Source organism: Drosophila guanche, unplaced genomic scaffold, assembly GCF_900245975.1.
Source record: "Drosophila guanche unplaced genomic scaffold, DGUA_6, whole genome shotgun sequence".
Taxonomy (NCBI): Eukaryota; Metazoa; Arthropoda; class Insecta; order Diptera; family Drosophilidae; genus Drosophila; species Drosophila guanche.
Genome location: NW_022995749.1, coordinates 6,821,120 through 6,839,950, shown reverse-complemented (window position 1 = coordinate 6,839,950; position 18,831 = coordinate 6,821,120). Strand labels below are relative to the sequence as shown.

Genomic DNA, 18,831 nt, shown 5'->3' with positions numbered 1-18,831 from the left:
TATATTTTGGAAATGAGAAGGTATATTTCGGTATATTTCTGAGGATCCGGAGGTATATTTGATCGCTATGTCTGCGGTCACACCACACGGAATTACAATAGCCGACAATGTCCGATAAAATTGTAAGTAAATTGTTAATAACAATATGAAATGTGTTAATTCAGTGTCCTGTAAACCACTTGCACGTTTGTGAAGTGTCTGCAAAGTGTTTCCCAATCCCTGGAAAGAACACGTAGCCCAAAAAGCCGGCAAAGGAAGTCGACCCGCCGCGTTGTTGTTGTTTCTGTCGCCCCGTTGCTCGGCAGAAAAACTAATTTTTTTGGAAAACTTTGATATTATGGAAAGTGCATGTGAAAATGTGTGCTGCGCTTTTGCCGAAGGCTGTGCATGTGGTCTGATAAGTGTATAAAATATAGGTTTTGTTTTGGTAATACCTCCATGCAAAGCAGACGGCAAAATTAATTGTACAATGACTTGTAGATTTTGAATGTAAAAGTGCACGAAAAGTCGCTGGGGTAGCGGTGGTACAGAGGGAGACGTAAAGGTTTTTAGTTTCGAACGAAATCTAAATACATATTTGGCAGAAAAGAGATTGTTGGCACATTAAGAGAGATGGGAAGAGCACAAATGCATCATTTAATGCAAATGCGGAAATGTGAGATTGAGGAATCGGAATGGTCGGGTTGGGTTCTCTCTGGCACATTTTGGCACCCAAATGAATTTGTTTTTATTGCGCTGCCAGCAAATTGTCACAGTCAACTTTGCGCCTGCATGACGTACAGTTCCCAAACACTAAACAAATAGAGGCCTTTTAAGGCCTTAGTAGCTTCCAAAGCTACACTTACGACCACCACCCACACCACCCACACCAACCACCACCCAACCACACACCTAACCCAGGACCCAGCAACCAGCACCCAGTAACCAGTACCCAAACCAGCACTACGACATGGCCAGTGCTCCTCTGATGCTTGAGAACCTTCTATACAAAAAACGCAATTTGGTTTATGCCTTCGCCCGCCATCGTCTGTTTCTGTTATGCAAACAATCGGTTTGATTTTCCCCTAAAAAACCAAGTCGAATTAACTAATTGATAATTTAATTATCCTTTTCTATTACAGCTTGTGAGAGTGCAGTCTGCGGAGGGCATCAAACGCATTGAGATCTCACCCAAGTCAAATTTGAAGCAACTCTACGACAGTGTACAGAATGCCCTGCAAGTCGATGGATTCGGTCTGTTCAAGGAGCGGAATTTTCTCACAGAACTGCAGGCCAGTGGCTCCCAGCTGGTGGGAAACGCACTGAAGCATGGCGACTTGATTTACTTAAAACAAATGGCTGGCACTTCATCGCGGGTAAGTAGAGTGTTTTACCTTTGGAGTGACTATGGATTTTCATATTCAATTTTCTGTTTGCAGCGCACCAGCACCATTGCCATTGACAGTCAGGTGTTCCAGGCATCTACAGCTAGCGAAAAGCTGAGCAACAGCAACACGAACAGCGCTCGGCCCTCCATTAATGTGATCGAGGATGAGGTTGACCAGACCCTGACCAAAGCCGATGGCACTATTAAGCGCGAACGCGATAGCAAGCTGTAAGCTTCAAGTTCTCTTTCCTTCTATGAAGCTATAATCTAATAATCCATTCATTACAGCTGCCATCACAATGCCAATGGCCGCTGTGTTCATTGCTCGCCGCTGGAACCCTACAATGAGGCATATTTGAAGGAGAATAACATCAAGCACTTGTCATTTCATTCGTATATACGCAAGCAGACATCGGGCATGGATCATGGCAAATACTTTGTGTTCGATGACATCAATTGCCGCATCAAGACCGGCTGCAGGGATCATCCACCATGGCCCAAGGGCATATGTTCCAAGTGTCAGCCATCGGCCATAACCCTGAATCGTCAGACCTATCGCCATGTGGACAATGTCATGTTCGAGAATACCAAAATTGTGGAGCGTTTCCTAAACTACTGGCGCACCACTGGCCACCAGCGTATGGGCTACTTGTATGGTACATATGAGCAGCATACGGATGTACCGCTTGGCATACGCGCCACGGTGGCAGCGATCTATGAGCCACCGCAGGAATCGACACGAGACTCTATCAATATGTTCCCCGATGAAGGTGCCAACGAAGTCGATGCCGTGGCCGAAGCGTTAGGACTGAAGAAGGTGAGCGGGAAAGCCTCTTTTGGCTCTCTTTGCTTTACACTAAATGTTCGTTCGTATTTTTTATAGATTGGTTGGATATTCACTGATCTCATCACGGATGATGCATCTGCGGGTACTGTCAAGCAGATTCGTGGCATTGAGACACATTTCCTCACCGCGCAGGAGTGCATAACAGCCGGAGAGTTGCAGAATCGTCATCCCAATCCATGTAAATATGCTTCAAATGGCGTCTTTGGCTCTAAGTTTGTGACCATTTGTGTGACGGGTAAGTGCTTACCAACAATTCAGTTCGATTTTAGTGTTAAACTGACATTCTATTTGTACGTAGGAGATAAAACCAAACAAGTGCATATGGAGGGATATGCAGTGTCTGCCCAGTGCATGGCTCTGGTCCGTGATGATTGTCTGATACCCACTAAGGAGGCTCCCGAATTGGGCTATGTGCGCGAGTCCACAGATAAGCAGTATGTTCCAGATGTCTTCTACAAGGTGAGTGATACAACAAAAATAATCATTCCGTTCTTGGGGCTCAGCAACATTTATTGAAAACTTTCCACATTTAAACCAAATTGCATATTTAGACACCAACTCGAACAGGGATTAAATTTCAATTATTGCTTAGGTGCTATGTAAAGTTAGGATTATAAATGGACATTCAACACTTATATAACATTTAAATTCTGTGTTGGGTTTTAGATTTTTCAATCCTTTGCTCTGGAATTTCAATGATCTTTTATTCGTTTTCTCCCTTCGCCGCTTGGGTTTGTACTTCGCATCATTGCTCTGTGGGGCGGCGCTTTGCCAAATTTCCATGCCAATTATTAATTACAACGAATAGATCTTAGCAATACTCGAATATTTGATTTGCCCTTTGAGCAAACTTTTGGAGACATTTCCACGTTTTTGATTCACATTTTTTCAACCTGTCGATGGTTGTCGTTTTGACTTATAGTTATCTCGATCTCAAATTTTTGAATTAAAGTATAATTTGCTTAAACATTACTTTGAAATGTGATATATTTGAACGCAAAGAACTCCCGATTTATATTTAATAGTTTGATTGCTTCAAAATATTCATTTAAATTCCACGAATTTGTTTAAAACAAATATGTATAACATATTTCGAATTCTTTTAAATATTGATCAAATATTAATATAATTAATTAAAATATAATACATTCGTTCCATTTGAATTTCTAAACATGTTTTTAATAAATGATTCTACTAAAAGTCGAGTATAAATTTAAAGATTCTTCAGGTAACTAATTTGCTAAATTAAAAATCAAATTGTAAATCGAAGTCAGCCTAAACCCAACTCAAACATTTCGCTATCTTTACTTAAATACTAAAATCAAAGCCTAAAACTTCGAAACTTCAATTGATCCGTCGATTTAAGTTTGATTTAAATGAAATCACTTGTTCCTTGTTAATGATATAGAACGATTTTAGAACGTATATCGAGCACTAGTATATTTTCTGTTAATCACACACAATTTCTTTATAATGGTCACAAAAAAAGATGCCATGGCTACATAGACATCAAATATTTACTTATGGTAAATCGTTTTAGCTCGCTGTTGAGTTTGTTGCTCTTCCAATTCGATAAATCTTCTGTAAATATAGTTATAGTTATATCTACGAAAGATTTCACCTATCTCCTGTTTTTACATAGAGGTTCTTATTGATTAGTTTTCAATATCGACAGAGACGTACATACAGAGTTTCTTGTGGAGAAGAACCTTACCTTACTTATGTATGTATATCCAGATTCTAGAAGGTAGTGTAAGGACATCTTCATCGTATATGGCAAGGATATTTTGTATGTGGCTGAGAGACTTTAATTAAATGTTTGATGTTTAACTAAAAATACAGTGTTGCTGTTGATTTATCGTCTGATATTTCACACAATGTTCTTGATAATTATGAGATTTCTTTTGCGTGTATTTATGCGTCATGCGTTATTCTGATATACTTACTACCTACGCGTCTCTTTTTGTTTATTGTAATTAACTTATGGGCAGGTAACGTCGTAGCGCTTGAAACACCTGCAAAGTGTTTTATATTTAACTTAAATCTAGTAAAATTGTGTACCAAACAATTTCCAGTTGGACTTTTTCACGAACTTCGCTTAGCATTTCCAAAGTGACTTTTATATTCATAGAAGAAAATCAAAGATAATATTTTGTTATTATTAAAACAGCCTCCAAATGTTGCTCTTAATTATCTATTATCCTCTCTCTCTCTCTCGTCTCTCGCTTTCTAAGTTTGGTTTGGAATTATTATTTCGTTTTGTAAAATATTTCAAAAAGTTTCACAAGTCTTATTTTGTTTTTGACAATTTGGCTGTTTTTTTTCTTCTGTTTTGTTCTATTTTTATCAAAAGAACAATATTATAGTATGACAGTATTGTACAATATTGTAATAAAAAAAACGGACATCAAAGAGATTTCATTCTCAAAAACGGGAGAGTCTTACATCCTAGCATATATAATTTGTTATATATTTAACGAAGCATCTCAAAAATTGTATATAGTAGATCCGTGTAGTGGGGCTGCTCATGGGGAAAAAGGTTGGTCCGGTCGTTTCTTATTTCCTTCAGGAACACGGTACACGCCGCAGGCTTTGATGATGGATCGCATGCCAGGACGTCCGAGCGGGTTGCCAGTGGCAGCGATTCGGTCAATCATTTCGATGCCATCGATGATGTAGCCAAATATGGCCGTAAATGTCTGATGTTCGTTGAGCAGCACCCGGAACTGGCTGCCGACGAGTCCGTAATGGTCGTGTCGCCTCTGACTTCGCCGCATGCCAACCGCTCCCCGGTTGCACGCGAGTCCTGTGTTGTCCGGCATAAAGAAACGTTCCTCGAAGGCGGCATGCCCGCCGCGACCGTTCTGCGACTCAAAGTCCCCCGTGATGATGCTCTCATTGCCCCAGGCCTGAAACACTACGCATCCCCGATAGCCAAAGCCGCGATCCTGCCGCATCAGCGAGCCAAAGTTCTCGGCCATCCGGGGCGCAGCATCCTTGTTCACTTCGATTAGTACTCGCCCGACCAGCTGCCCTGCTATTTCCATGTCCATATAATATATGGGATAACAGTGTGCTGAGGGCAACCGCCCAATGCTTACCAATCCGACTGTCGCCTGGCTGTGCCCATCCTGTTGTACCACGGAGGATGAGGCGGAGTAGCCATTGGACTGTGGCTGTGCCTGAGCGTTGTTCTGTCCAAGCAGCAGCCCCAAATTCAGGCGATTGTAGTCATTGTTGAAGAGCTGAGCTGCCGGATGAGGAAAGTTGAGGTTGGCCTGCTCCAGAGGCTCCAGAGGCTCCATCTGCCACATGCTATTCATTGGCACAGGAAAGAGAGATTGCTCTTCAGGGCGCTGCATCTCCTCTTGCTGCATTTGTTGCCAGTACGTGTAGATGCAGTAGTTGGTCAGCATCAAAGCTGGCGCCACTGCACGTGCAGCTCCTGCTCCGGCTCCGGCTCCGGCTATATCCTGCGGCGGATTAGGACACCGCTGTATATCCAACAGGCGATCGTTGAGCTGCTGAAAGGTCAGCACCTGCATTCCATTCTCCTGTATGATGGCGCGCAGCTGAGACTGGAAGCGCATTTGCAAAAGCTGCTTGCGGCATAACTTCACCTGCACGGAGGCACGGCTCAGCAGTTGATGCAGCTCGTAGGCGCCGAGTGCACCCTCCCGCGACAGGTGATGGAGCAGCGTATCGGAGCGCACCCACCAGTCCCTCATGTGGAAGGACGTCGTGCTGGGCTTGTGCATCACCATCTCTCTCCTCACATGATTCTGCAGCTGGTGGCAGGCATCAAACAGATCCCGAAGCATGGCCATATCGTGGCCGGCCAGAGCATCGGCATCTTTGCACGCCCTCTTGATCTTGTTCATCTCGTTGCAGAGCAACTGGTGGACCAGTTCGGGCAGGTTCAGATGGTGGGTTAGCTGATGCTGGAAATGTGCCGCCAGCTCGGAGCAGGCGATGCACATCAGATGTCGACAGTTGTGGCACCACGTGGTGTTGGGCCGTCCATGGGTCAGGCACTGCTCGCTGCTGTTCGACAAAAAACGGCTCACACCGCTATCATCCAGCCAGGATGTGTGTGCAGTCGCCGCGGCTCCAACATCAACTGTCAGAGGGTTCGTGCGGCTGTGTCCCTCTTGCATCGCCATCATAACTTGGCCCAACTTCAGGGCCCGCAGATTGCGTATCAAATACATGATCGACTCCGGTTCGGGCAGCAACTCGGGCTCCACTTTGGTGCGCACTCCGCACTTACCGCAGGCCCACTCTGAACCAGCTGAGGGCCCTGCCGGCCACAGCAGCTCATTGTCCAGGCAATCCTTGCAGTAGCAGTGCTGGCAGCTAAGCATCTTGGGCACACGTCCACCCTCTACGGCATAGAATAGACCGCACAGATTGCAGCTGAGCAGCGGCACAAGCTCATTGGGAATGTCCATTCTGTTTCGTCTGTTTAAAGGGTAAAAGAGGACAGCCAATCAGTCGAAGAAAGAGTTTCGAATAGGAAGAATAATTAAAATGCAAAGTACCGATTTTTTTTTCCTGGTCACTTTAAGACTTGTTTTGCCTGTGCTCTGGCAAATATTGCCGGTGACCATCTGCATTTGTTCCCCTCTCAGAACTCTCTCTGTCTCTCTCACATATTTTCTCTATTTTAGCTAGCCCATTCTTTTCCTCTCCATTGGACAAGAGCACGTTTTCGGCATTTCATACGATTAAACCTTTTTCCCTGCTTTCCTTATGCACTTTATGCACATTTGTATTCTTCGCCCATTTACGCCCACCTACGAGTTTGTATGCACATTGCGTTCCCCCTTTTACTTTGAAATTATGCAAATAAATGCCTGGCGTTGTCTTTAGCGATTGCTTTGGCACTGTGCAACAAGGTCAGGGCAACAGGATGACAGCGTTGAAAATCTACTCCATAATAACATAGAAGCTTCCTCACTCAGCGTACAAAATGACAGACCTGTTGTCCACTCATTGAAGTGCCTGCCGCTTCCCTACTTAGCCCCTCTGCTTCTCTTAAATTGTTTCCTCTGTGTTTTTTGTCTCCCTTTTCTCATATCATATTCACGCTTACAGTTATGACTCCTCTCTGTACACATTTTTCTTTACCCATTTTTGTGCTCTGCTTGCAAATATTGAAATTGAATCGAAATATGCCCTGTCAGATATATACATAGGGGAATACTTATGTAACTCTGCAATTATGGGAACATTCTTAATCAAATAAATTCCCAACATGAAGTTTATACTTGAAATATTTACCTCCTCTTACCGAAAGAAATATTATTTCAAGAATTCGCCCACTGCAACCGAAACGTGTGGTGGGTGCGTTCGAGGCAACCAAAGCTTATCCATCAGGTCAGATTTTTAATTAAAAATAAAAATAAAAAATGCATATAAAACCTGTCTATCAAGTGTCCTTGCCGCTTGGGAGTTAAATGTTAATTAAACAAACTTTATATGCGGTAAAACAAATTTTCTGGGTCAAAAATTGTTGGCTTATGGGTTCCCGAGGCCCGAGGAGAGAAATCTGATAGTTAATTATACGTTTCTAGTAGTTTATGCATTAAAATCTTTTCTGAGCTAGCACTGATTTTCTATATTTCAATTTAAATAGATTTTCATAAATTTTTTTGCAGCGGCATGAGGAATTTTTTGCACTCCCGTCATCTCCCACATGCATTTTTTATACGCCCTGTTGCACATTTTGTTGTCAGATGTTTTGTCGCCCATGAGAAGCGGAACTGCCGCCTCGAATCCCCTTTTGTCTGAGTTGAGAATGGTCCTTGATGTTTGTGCATGCTCCCATTTATTTATATCAGATGTCAAGGGCTTTCAACTGCTAATACTAACGCATACAATTAAAGAATTAAATTAAAAATTAAACCACTGTGGAAATGCGAAAAACTTTTCACTAATAAGCTTTATGTTTTATGAAATGCCAACCTTGGTTCATGGCTCATCGACACCAGTTTAATTACTATAATTGATTTCTTCGTTCTTGTTCTGTTAAATGCATTTATAGAAAAGGTTTTGAAAACATCAGGCAGGATGAGGGCCATTTCCATTTACATTTCGCACAATTTGGACCATTAAATTATTCAGAAATGTAATGGTTCCTTCTGTCGCTTGCAGTTCTGCATTGAAAGTTTTCCCCCTAGAAATGCGTCAACAGAAATGCAGGGCAAGGATTTGGTTTAAGTTCATAACAGAAGCAAAAGAATACGTGTAAATCGATAAGCAATTTGTGGGGGGCGGTGGATCCTTTTTCGCACTTGTTCCTTGTGCCGTTGTCAGATCTGTTGGACACTGGAACTTGGCTTTTATGTCTGCGCTTGTGGCAGGATATAAAAATGTAATACATGTTTGTGCGTCACCTTGGATGGCTTGTCCGCAACTTCCCCTTTGCTCTAATTGTCATAATCGAGGAGCCAGGAGAATGGTATTTTCGATGTTAATGACTATGTCAACGTGCAAAGAATATTTAATCAATATCAACCCAACGACAGTTTGCAGTTAAAAGATTAATCTTTTTCCAATCAGTCATCCTCTAATGCTTGTGATAATTTTGAATTCTTACCAATAGATTCCTAAACCATTTGCCCACGGAATAGGCAAAAAAGTTACTAACCTTGTGGCACACATTAAGTGCAGTAGAAGGCTTTCAATTACGAGTATTACAAACAGCTGCAATTGCGGGAAAATTAGCCAAGTAGTTCCCATATTATGGTCAAGTCGAGGGCCATCCAACAAATAACAGAAATAGCTAAGCGACTTGAACTGAATATAATGGAAACTCCTCACCCCCATCTGACACTCAGTAATTTGTGTCCTTGGAAATGCCAGGCACGCTTTTCTAATTTTCCAGGAAGTACCAGACAGAGCACAAGAAATACATAGCACAGAAATTCATTTGGCAAAATTAATAAACAGAAACCAAAGGGGGGTCTTAAAAGGAGTCTAATGCGTACAGTTGTCACCCGTTTTGTGGAAGGTATCTGTGGGTATTCTGTGGGTTTTGCGAGAAGAGTTGACAAATAATTAGCATACTTTTGCGGGCAATCGACCTTTTTGATTGATGTGTGGGCTGCTGCCACGCTTCAATCATGCAAATTAGCCTTCAGCTGAAATCAAAGCAAAACTTTGATGGATGAGGAAATGTGAAATGTTTTGGGATTTATGACATATGATTTGTAAACGCATATGTACATATAAACAAAATTGTCTCTAAAAAAAAGCGACTGATTGCAAATATCAAAGTGGATGATGTCTTGATTTTCGTGTCTTTAGAAAAGAAACATCTTAAATATTCTTTTCTGACTGCTTTAATAAATAAACCAAGATGAACTTCACACTGCTTGTTTTCAGAAACCGTGGGAAGAAAATACTGCATTCATTGAGATAAATTTCCCACTCTCTACTCTACTCTCTCTCCTGCTTGTTATTGATCAAGCACTTTCTTCGCCTCTACTCTCATCTGGCTTACCTTTTGCGTATGCAGTTATCCAGCGGTCATATCAACTTGATAGATTATATTTGTTTTGCACATAGATGTATGTTTGTTAGTTGGTCTCTCTCTACTTTTGTTTTTTCGTATCGTCTAGAGGGAAAATGCATCAAAAATTTGTCCTCAGCTGTGGGAGTTATTGCGTTTCTTGTTTTGGGCTTGCGGCTCCTCTCTTCTCTCCTCTCATTTGCAGTCTTCCTGTCTCTCAGTATTGCACTACTGGACACCAATTAGCTACAATCCTTGATGCGAACTCTTTCCATGAGCATTTATTGCAATAACTCTTTTGGTTTTACACTCCTGGACGCGTTGTTTCAGTAATTAATTGAACTTCAATTTGGGATGCACGCGCGGACGGACTGCTTTAAATCTCTCACTCTCTCTCTCTCCCTCACACTCTGTTCATTTACAGTTATTAAACTCTTTGTTTTTGCCTGCACTTCCACCACCAGCAGCCATCTCTCACGCTCTCTTACTTTTAGTTTTCTTGCACTTGCATGAGGAGGCTAAAGCTTTAAATATTTTGCGTGTATTTTCACTTTTTGGTACGATTTTCTTCTTGGCGACTGCAGCTGAAGCCTGCTGATCCTGCTCCTCCGCTGGCTTATGCTGTGGCTTATCCTGCTGTGAAACTATGTAGGCCTCCTGCTGCTGTTGCTGCTGTTGTTCCTTTAGCTTCTGTTGCTCCTGCTGCTGCTGTTGCATCTGCTCCTTCTGCTCCTGCTGCTGATGTTGCAGTCGCGTCTTGAATGCTGCATTGCTATTCTGCCAGCTGTTGGTCAGGGAGCGTAGCGACGGCTTCGTATGCAGCTGCTGATAGTTTGGCGCTGCACTGGCCAGTGCCGCCGATGGCTCTGTGCTGGATGATGAAATCGTGGACGAGGCCACTGCCGTCCAGAACATGATGGGGTTCAATTAGATATTCAACAAAAGTCCAGCACATTGAAACCACTATCTGACCGAGCATTTTCAACCAAATTATAGGTATAAAAAAAATACAAAAAATATGGCACTTATTTCTAGAAAAAAAAACGTTTAGTTATATCGCTTCGCGGTGTGATATTTCAAAAATTCAGCTTGAGTTCAAATGCAAAATTATTTTTAGGAGGAGAGTCCTGGTTCACATTTTGTTTGAGAATGCAGCCTCAGCGCAGTAGGCGATGCCTTTTATAGAATGTCCATCACACCAGCGTGTGGGAGAGAGAAAGCTTGCAAAGCTTTGCTTGTGTGTAGTAGAATGGGCTCTCTCTATGTCTCTCTCTCTGTCTTGCTCTTGCTGTCATAGTGCTGATTCCAATGTCAATGTCAAGCAGTTCTCACTCTCTCCACGCTCGCTCTCTCTATCTCTGGCAATGCACATTTCGAGGAAAAGCTTTGAGACCTAATTTTGGTGTCCCGTTGCACAGATTTTTGCATGCTGAAGTCCCCTTAGGAAAGGTTTCTGGCAGATCTTATGGATGACTGTGAAAGATAACGTGCCCTAAAATCACAGGCTCTTTGCGTGGGTTGTTGCATTTTCGAGGCCTCACCTCTGAGAACTTGTATGTTTATTTTATGAATTAACCTTAATGTGAGTGACAGTCAACCCCGTTGGTCATTGCTTTGAGTTTGAATTAAGCTTTGAGCTTGCTGCTGCAAGCTGCTTCTATTTTTTGGGAATCTGTTTAAATGTTTTTGTTGATCTGTTGTTCTGCGTAATTTAATTTCGATTGTATAAGGTATAAGTATTTTCAAGAGAAAAGTGATTGGAATAGTTATTTCAGTATAATCGGATAACTCATCTGCATAAAATGGTTTTTAAGACCGAAGGAAATACTTTCTGTCCATAAATTTATTTTTAGTTATTTTCACAGCTGCCATTGATTGGTTTATATATTCATGTTAATGTCTAGAGTCCAGACTATACAGGAAAACCGCATCTAAAAATCTTCTTTAGTTGCAATTTGATTTCAATTATTATTGCACATCCCCGACAGCTATTGTTTCTGCGTTGTGGCAATTATGTTTAATCAAGCATTACGGAGTGTTGAAATACAGATAATAATATCCTGAGCAGCTCTACACAAAGTGAAATCCCTTTTGTTTTTGCTCCTCTTAATTGAATTATGCTTGGAGTTTGTGAAATCTTTGAAATGCCATAGCTGCACATCTACTATACGGACTCGTAGTGCCATGCAGCAGTCCCCACCCTTAGGTCGGGCAGTCGGTTCGTCCATTGTTATGCGTATGGCACGACAAACTTGTTAATTGAGAAAAGCTAAGCCCCTGAAACAATGTGCATGTGCAGTGGGTGGTGTGGTTGTTATTCCTTGCATGATGTTCGACCTGTGACCAAGTGCAATTTTCATGCCTCGACAGCAACAGTGGCAGAGACAGGGCAGGAAAACTCAAATTGCAACTCAATTGAAGCAGGGCAACTTAATGAACGGCAGCGGCAGCAGGAAATTTCTATAATATAAATTGTTCGTATGGTCCCAGAAGTTTTGATTGAGTTATAGAAGCGCGCAAACCTTCACGACATTATGACTGCATTTAAAATTGATTTTTATGCTCCTGTCCTTGACGGTTTGCCAGTGGCACCGCTGGCCGGTAATCTGCTTATTCAAGTGCATCTGATGGATGGCATTTAATTCCAATTGGATGCATCTAGCATCCTGACGTGGCCTGCCACTGCATGTGCACACAGACACACACACCACACAGAGATATAAACCCAGAGAGGGAGAGAGAGAGCTGGACATCACACCAGAGCCCCGACTTATTGACTCTACTTTCTGTCCCCCTGCCGATGTCCCTGTAGCTATCCACCTTCACGTCCACTCTTTGTCAAACTGAAAATGCGTTTTCCCGCGTAAATGCAATGTTAAAGTTGCCAACGGGCAGAGAGCAACAGCAGGCCTGCTCTCTGCACCCTAAACATTTACCCGCATTCAGTTTTTCACCCGAAACTTCCACCTGGATGGTGCCAACTACCATTCCATGGCTACAGCTTCTGAGTGATTCAATCAGTTGGTTGGCCTGTCCCGGAATACGGCTAATAGAGTTTTGCCATTGCAGCCTAGGATATCGCTAATAGCCTCTGACAGTCACAGTCCCTGTGGACTGAATTTCATAGCAAACTAACACGGCTAATAGAAGGTCTAATGGAATTCCGGCGGGCAGCGGACAGCACACCCAAAAAGCGAAAGAATAAAATTGAAAGTGCACTCGGATGTCATTTGCGGATGGACTTTGCGTGTCGCGGAGGACAACCTCCAGACGGGAGCTCCGCTGGCTGGCTGGCGCTTCAAGCTATTTCAATGTGTCTTATGACGCGCACAGGACTGTTGTTTGACTGACTTTGACCCCCTAACCCTGAATGTCTTGCACCCGCTTGTGGCCAGCTCCCAAGACCGACCCACTGCAAACAGTCTGAAGGCCTTGAAGCTGGATACGAGTCCAGGCCAGGACAGCCCCTGCAAGGTTACTCTCAAGCAAACAGGTTGCAAGAGCTTTCAAAGAGAAGCCACAGCAGCAGAGAGTGAGAGAGAGAGAGAGAGAGAGAGCGAGCGAGTAGCAGTGGGTGAGGGCGGCAGAGAGCATAGCAGACGTCAGCGCGTCAGCAGGTCCTTCGTTCTGTTTTTCCATTTAGATGTAGGTCAGGTCAGTGGGGCATCCACAATGCTAAAATATATATGTATGCATATTTGCATCTGTTGTTCTTTTGTTTGCAAATACATTATGATAAACACATACATGTGTCATATTTTTATTGAATTTGTTTTATATTTTTTAACGAAATGCCACGCAAGATTAGACCATGCAACAGACCATGCCCCATTTCTAATAGCCATCGAGTTGCAAAGGCACGTACGCTGCCTGTCAGCACCTGACGGGGCAGTGCGTTTCAGGACCATAAAACTGCAAAAATTGCATTGATACAGCCGATGCATGGCCGTTATCTTTGGCTTCATTCTGCCCTACACTTATGGAATTTTACTTACACTTTCTCCTATTTTTGTACCTTTATTTGCAGGAAAAAGATCAATATGGCAACGAGGTTCAGCGTCTGGCACGTCCTCTGCCCGTGGAATATCTGCTGGTGGATGTGCCCGCCTCGACGCCGGTAAAGCCACAGTACATGTTCACAAACCACGAGAAGCGGCAGGCATTCCCCATCGAGAATCGCTACATTGACGGCCATCTGCAGGACTTTAGTGCCCTGAGCGGCTATCTATCCGCCTGGGGCGAGGAGGAGTTCCTTGAGGCCATCTCTGACTTTCATTTGCTCGTCTATCTGTACAAAATGGACATGCTGCCGCTGCGTCAGCACATGGCATCGCTGCTGGAGGCGGTGCGCACCAAGAACCCCAACCGGGCTGCCGATTTCAAGGGCGAGGAGGTGTGGAAGATCCTCGAGTCGCTCATTCAGGCCAGTTCTGGCGGAAGTGGGTTAGTATTTCTCTCTTTTCCCCTGCAAGCAACTGTCCAACTTATGTATTATGTTCTTCCCTCTTGCAGTGGCACCACCAGCTATCCCAGCGGCGGTGGAGCGACCAGTGCCGGCGGTGCGGCCAGTCAAGAAGCTATGGATCAGGATGAGAACACCTGGACGTGCAACCACTGCACATTCATCAATCGCGGCGATCTGCAATCCTGCGAAATCTGCTCGCTACCAAGATAAGGATCCACCCCCTCGACCCAAGTTTCCCAACTTTCCAACGGCATCCTGGATGAACTCTATTCTAAATTCTGGTGTAAAACAAACTAAAGATTCAATCACACACAAGACACGCAGCAGCTCGTCGATATGTCGCGCATTCTCTACATATATGTAAATGTCGTGTAACAATTTTATAAAATAAATCAAAAAAAAAAAAAAGGAATACCGACGGATGGAAATACTAAATTTATTTTAAATAAATTTCAATTGTTGAGCAGACGATAACTGTTTATGATTTTTGCATCTCCACAGCACACACTCCCAAAATTGTATCCTTTAAAAGAAAAACACACACAACAGTTTTTGATATATTTCTGTAATTTATTTCATGATTTTATTGGATGATCCAGTACTCCAAATGGGGTTCGTCTTAGTTTCCATAGCAGAGATCAGCGAAAACAGAGAGGTGAAAATACAATTATTAAATTTTGATAATTCATTGAAAGTTGAGAAACGTTTTTTGGATATGAACGTAGTCCAAAACCTTTGCTCCTTCGGGTCTCTAAATAATGATTTTGTTAAAGATTTAAAACGGATCCGAATGATTCCAAATTTCAAAAATTTATGTAAATATTTTTAGCAAGAAACTAAAATTAACTTTTCGAAAGATTTTTCTTGGGATGAAAATCGGTTCAATTTTAATTTTTGGTCTACTTTTTAATCGGTTTAGTCTCGGTAATTTTTCTTTTTTTTTCTGTATATTATCCCCTCCATTATCCCATTCACTCCTTCATCATTGATATCTATTTATAAGAATTACAGTGTTAAGGTACTAATCCACGTAATTCAATGATTTTAAATAAAGGAATTAAACAGAAACACAATTGATCTTTTTCTAACTACTGGAGGGAATGCTCACATAGGAATTTTTAGATGTTTTAAAACCTAACAAAAAACAATCACACAGGAACCACAGGCATAGTCTGAATCCAAAATGTGAAAACTGTGAAAGCCTCAAAAAATTAGTTTAAAATAAATTTCTCGTGAACAACATTAAAATATTTTGGCCGAAACACAGACAAAAATTTCAATTTTTCTCATAAAACTTCCAAAACGATTTCAAGACTCAAGAGTCCCCGAAATTAACCGAGATTGCAATTGGAAGTTTTTTTAAATTTACAAAAAATGGCGCTTCGTATTTCGACTGTGGGCATTAAGAGGAATGCTCTTCTGGCAGTGGCCCCAACAAGGGTAAGAGCCAAACAGACATCGACAGCAATTCCTCCTTTTATGCTCAATTATTTCCTGTGATTTTTAGATATTAAGCATGCCAGTACGCCGCACTCTAATGGAAAGAAGTAAGTTTTTTAATAGGTAACCAACGACTGATCTTACTGGTATTGATTGCCTTCTTGCAGAGAATCTGCAGCCGTTTTTCACAAAGCCAAGCATTGTGTTCTCAAGGACGGCGCTCGCACATCATTGGGGGGTAAGTGAAGATCAACTAAATGTCTACCCCAAGTCACAACAAGTACAAAGGTGTATGATATATGTGGGTTGTTTCTATAATACGTGTCTACGCCTAAATAACGTGCCTCTAACAGACGCTCAGAGCTCTTTTAGATACGATTATAGTTCTAAAGAAAGATTCCATTGATTACAGAGTGCTTAAAGTAAATGTTCCTACTAATTTATGTATGTGTGTGTGTGTATTCCAACTAAATATCTAATTTACCAGACTAACTACGCGTAAGATTTTTAATTACAAACTTAAAATTGGATGTGAGAGAGAGAGAGAGAGAGAGAGAGAGAGTGTGTGTGAAAAATGCACGAAAGAAAATGTTTTGAAACTACAGACCAAAATATTTTATGTGAAACATTTATTGTGTTATATATGTATATAATATAATTAATTATATTATTACGCTGCGACATTTAAGATGAGTTTCGTGTGGATTTCTGTGGGTCGAACAGCAAATGTATACGCAAATTTAAGTTTTACACATTACCAATGGGTAATGCCTGTGTCTCTGTGTGGGAATGAGTGTTACGTGTGTGTGTGTGTTGTACGATCTAATATACTATGTAGATATATCTATGAATACTTTATATAATTGTTAAGTCCGTACTTGATAATAATAATATATTGTATAATTATACTGCATAAGAAGCTAAGGAAACGGAATTTCAAATCATTTCGAAAGTCATCGCCTACATAACATGTTCGTCTTTGCGTTAAATACTCGTATAATATAAATGTTGGTATTGTATTTATTTTAGTACAACTGCACAAACACTGGCAACATAAGACAACAATTCAATGCTAAGTTCTCGTATGCAGTATGTGTTTTCTTTTACATTCAGACACCCAACTATACAATGCATGTATTTATCTTATATATGTGTATATTCTGTATAGTAAGTTCTGTATACGCTTTAGCATTAAATTGGTTCAACTTTCAACACTGCGCTTAGGGTCTAATGTTAGCTTCATGCATACTTTTTCTTTAAAATACAAATATATATGTGTTTATGTAATACTTGAGATTTGCCTCAACAACAACACATCGGTATCAAAGTTATACATATGTATGTATTATTGCTTATACGTTTTTTGTCCCCTATTTAAGTAATTCACACGAGCACTACATACGAGTATATATGTATGACTGTTAATTGTTGCTGATTCCACATGATTTACCTTTTGCTTCTAATGAACTTTGAGTTCACACAAAAAAAGGGTATTGTCCGCATATGTATTTTTCTTATACAGATTTGTTTTTCCTTTTGTTTTGGTTTTGTGATTTCTTTTTATTTGCCATCGGATCATGCATTTGCCTGCTTCTTATGTGTGTTATGCCCTGGATAACGCAACAATTAATAGTATAATAATTCAATAATAGAGAGGGGTAGAGCAAATTGTGTAGTATGTACAAATCAGAATATATCTAAATGAAAATGCCAAAAGTACTGCGCTCAAAGCATAATTATCATACAAGGGAAAAAGGTAATTGAGAATCAAATTTAATCAAATAAATAAAGATCGATTAGATTCTACCAAAAGCAAATACTCTTTGCATGTAAATTAGTTATTAAAACAGAAAATAGTTCAATGCTGAAAGGGTATAGTCGAGTGTACTGTGCCGACTATAAATTACCCGATACTCATAGTAGAAGAATATTACTTTTGGATTGTGAGACTGGAACAGTACAGGACTAGTTTTATATCTATTATGACGGTTGATGATAGTTTTGTGTTGATAATTATTCGAGGAAAACGAAGAGAAAAATCGGACAACAAAAAATACATTGAGTACCGGATATTTATGTGGGTCAAAATAATAATATCTGTGGCTACTGCAAATGATGTACTTATTGTATATAATATATCTTTGTAAATTGATACATATTGAGATTACTGATGGTGGCAATCATTTAATGTTACGATTTTACGATTACTTTTACTGTTACTTTAAGGATTACGGTTACGTGGTACGAAGTACGAAACGAAGAGAGTACATACATACGTTATACAAAGTACATTTTACAAAGTCTAATATGACGGTGGTTTCTAATTCAACTATCAGCTAATTGAGTACCATATACATAGATATATATTAGAGATAAACTTAATGCTAAACATTAACATTACAGTACGTTGTATAGACACTTCTTTTCGATTTTATTTTTGGTTTTTGGTTTTTGTTAGGTGCATTGTACAGCAAAAATAATTGCGTGCAAACTACTAATCGGTACGATCAAATATTACAAGGAATTGTGTGTTCACTGCTCATTCAGTTGGCTAATGCTTTGAATTTGAAAATAAAATTCCAAGATTTTATTTGTAAAGATTTCTTTCACATTTCATTTATTCATTTCAATTCAATTCAATTCAATTCAATTCGAAGAGGGTTTTGTAAGCCAAGAAGTTTCGTCAATTGAAAAATTATACAGAGGTTCACATTATACATATAAATATTTTGGGTTTCTTCTTGTATCAGCAATTGGTTTCGTTTTGATTTTTCTTGGGTTTCTTGGGTGTTGCTCGGGTTTCAAAGGTTAAGGCTAAAAAGAGAGTAAATACCGTTTACATGTCCTTTGTATATATAGAAAGAATTAATATGTGTCTGTTAATATGAGTGTCTAAACATCGCTACAAGTATAGAGCGAGAAATAGAGCGACAGCAGTTACAGTTACAGTTACAGTTACAGTTACAAGTTACAAGTTACGAGTTACAGTTACAGTTACAGGGTGTTGTATATAGTATATAATATATATTTCTCATTACAGGCTAAACAAAGGATAACCATCCCATATACATGTATCCATACAATAGTATAAATGTACGTCTGCAAAGATTACATTCAAATCTGTCTCTGCCAACCTACTGCCAGATGGTGTAGCCCAAAACTAAACTCAATTCAACGGGGGGGGGGGGGGGGGGGGG

At 40.8% G+C, this 18,831-nt stretch overlaps 3 protein-coding genes across 5 annotated transcripts in view; 2 read left to right on the top strand and 1 right to left on the bottom strand.

Annotated features, from left to right (window-relative positions):
- Nucleotides 1–34: 34 nt before the first annotated feature.
- Nucleotides 35–14,587, top strand: LOC117585608 (nuclear protein localization protein 4 homolog). Of its 2 annotated transcripts, none has more exons than XM_034275162.1 (8): nt 35–122; nt 1,122–1,355; nt 1,419–1,594; nt 1,655–2,183; nt 2,250–2,448; nt 2,512–2,672; nt 13,757–14,172; nt 14,242–14,587. In XM_034275162.1, the coding sequence occupies exons 1-8, from the start codon at nt 108–110 to the stop codon at nt 14,402–14,404; spliced, it is 1,893 nt and encodes a 630-aa protein (XP_034131053.1). In that variant the 5' UTR covers nt 35–107; the 3' UTR covers nt 14,405–14,587. The 2 variants fall into 2 exon arrangements, with proteins under 2 accessions (XP_034131053.1, XP_034131051.1); XM_034275160.1 differs by lacking the exon at nt 35–122 and adding an exon at nt 770–1,051.
- On the bottom strand, nt 4,539–6,665 carry LOC117585609. The gene has a single exon (XM_034275163.1). It carries the CDS (start codon nt 6,662–6,664, stop codon nt 4,739–4,741), a length of 1,926 nt encoding a protein of 641 aa, XP_034131054.1. The 5' UTR covers nt 6,665; the 3' UTR covers nt 4,539–4,738.
- Nucleotides 14,588–15,444: 857 nt separating the features above from the next.
- LOC117585612 overlaps nt 15,445–18,831 on the top strand; it is an 18,570-nt gene continuing 15,183 nt past the window's right edge. The window contains exons 1-3 of one of the 2 annotated variants that reach the window (XM_034275168.1): nt 15,445–15,634; nt 15,702–15,741; nt 15,802–15,872. In XM_034275168.1, coding sequence (XP_034131059.1) covers nt 15,569–15,634; nt 15,702–15,741; nt 15,802–15,872 — 177 coding nt within the window. In that variant the 5' untranslated portion in view covers nt 15,445–15,568. The remainder of the gene's footprint in view (nt 15,635–15,701; nt 15,742–15,801; nt 15,873–18,831) is intronic. The other variant, XM_034275167.1, reaches the window with a different exon arrangement.

Excerpts from the sequence above, each read along its gene's own strand:
- LOC117585608 (XM_034275160.1), top strand. The coding sequence starts at position 950 with ATGGCCAGTGCTCCTCTGATGCTTGAGAACCTTCTATACAAAAAACGC. Across the intron at positions 2,184-2,249 it reads AAGCGTTAGGACTGAAGAAG|ATTGGTTGGATATTCACTGA; the intron begins GTGAGCGGGAAA and ends TATTTTTTATAG. Across the intron at positions 2,673-13,756 it reads TTCCAGATGTCTTCTACAAG|GAAAAAGATCAATATGGCAA; the intron begins GTGAGTGATACA and ends CTTTATTTGCAG.
- LOC117585609 (XM_034275163.1), bottom strand. The coding sequence starts at position 6,664 with ATGGACATTCCCAATGAGCTTGTGCCGCTGCTCAGCTGCAATCTGTGC.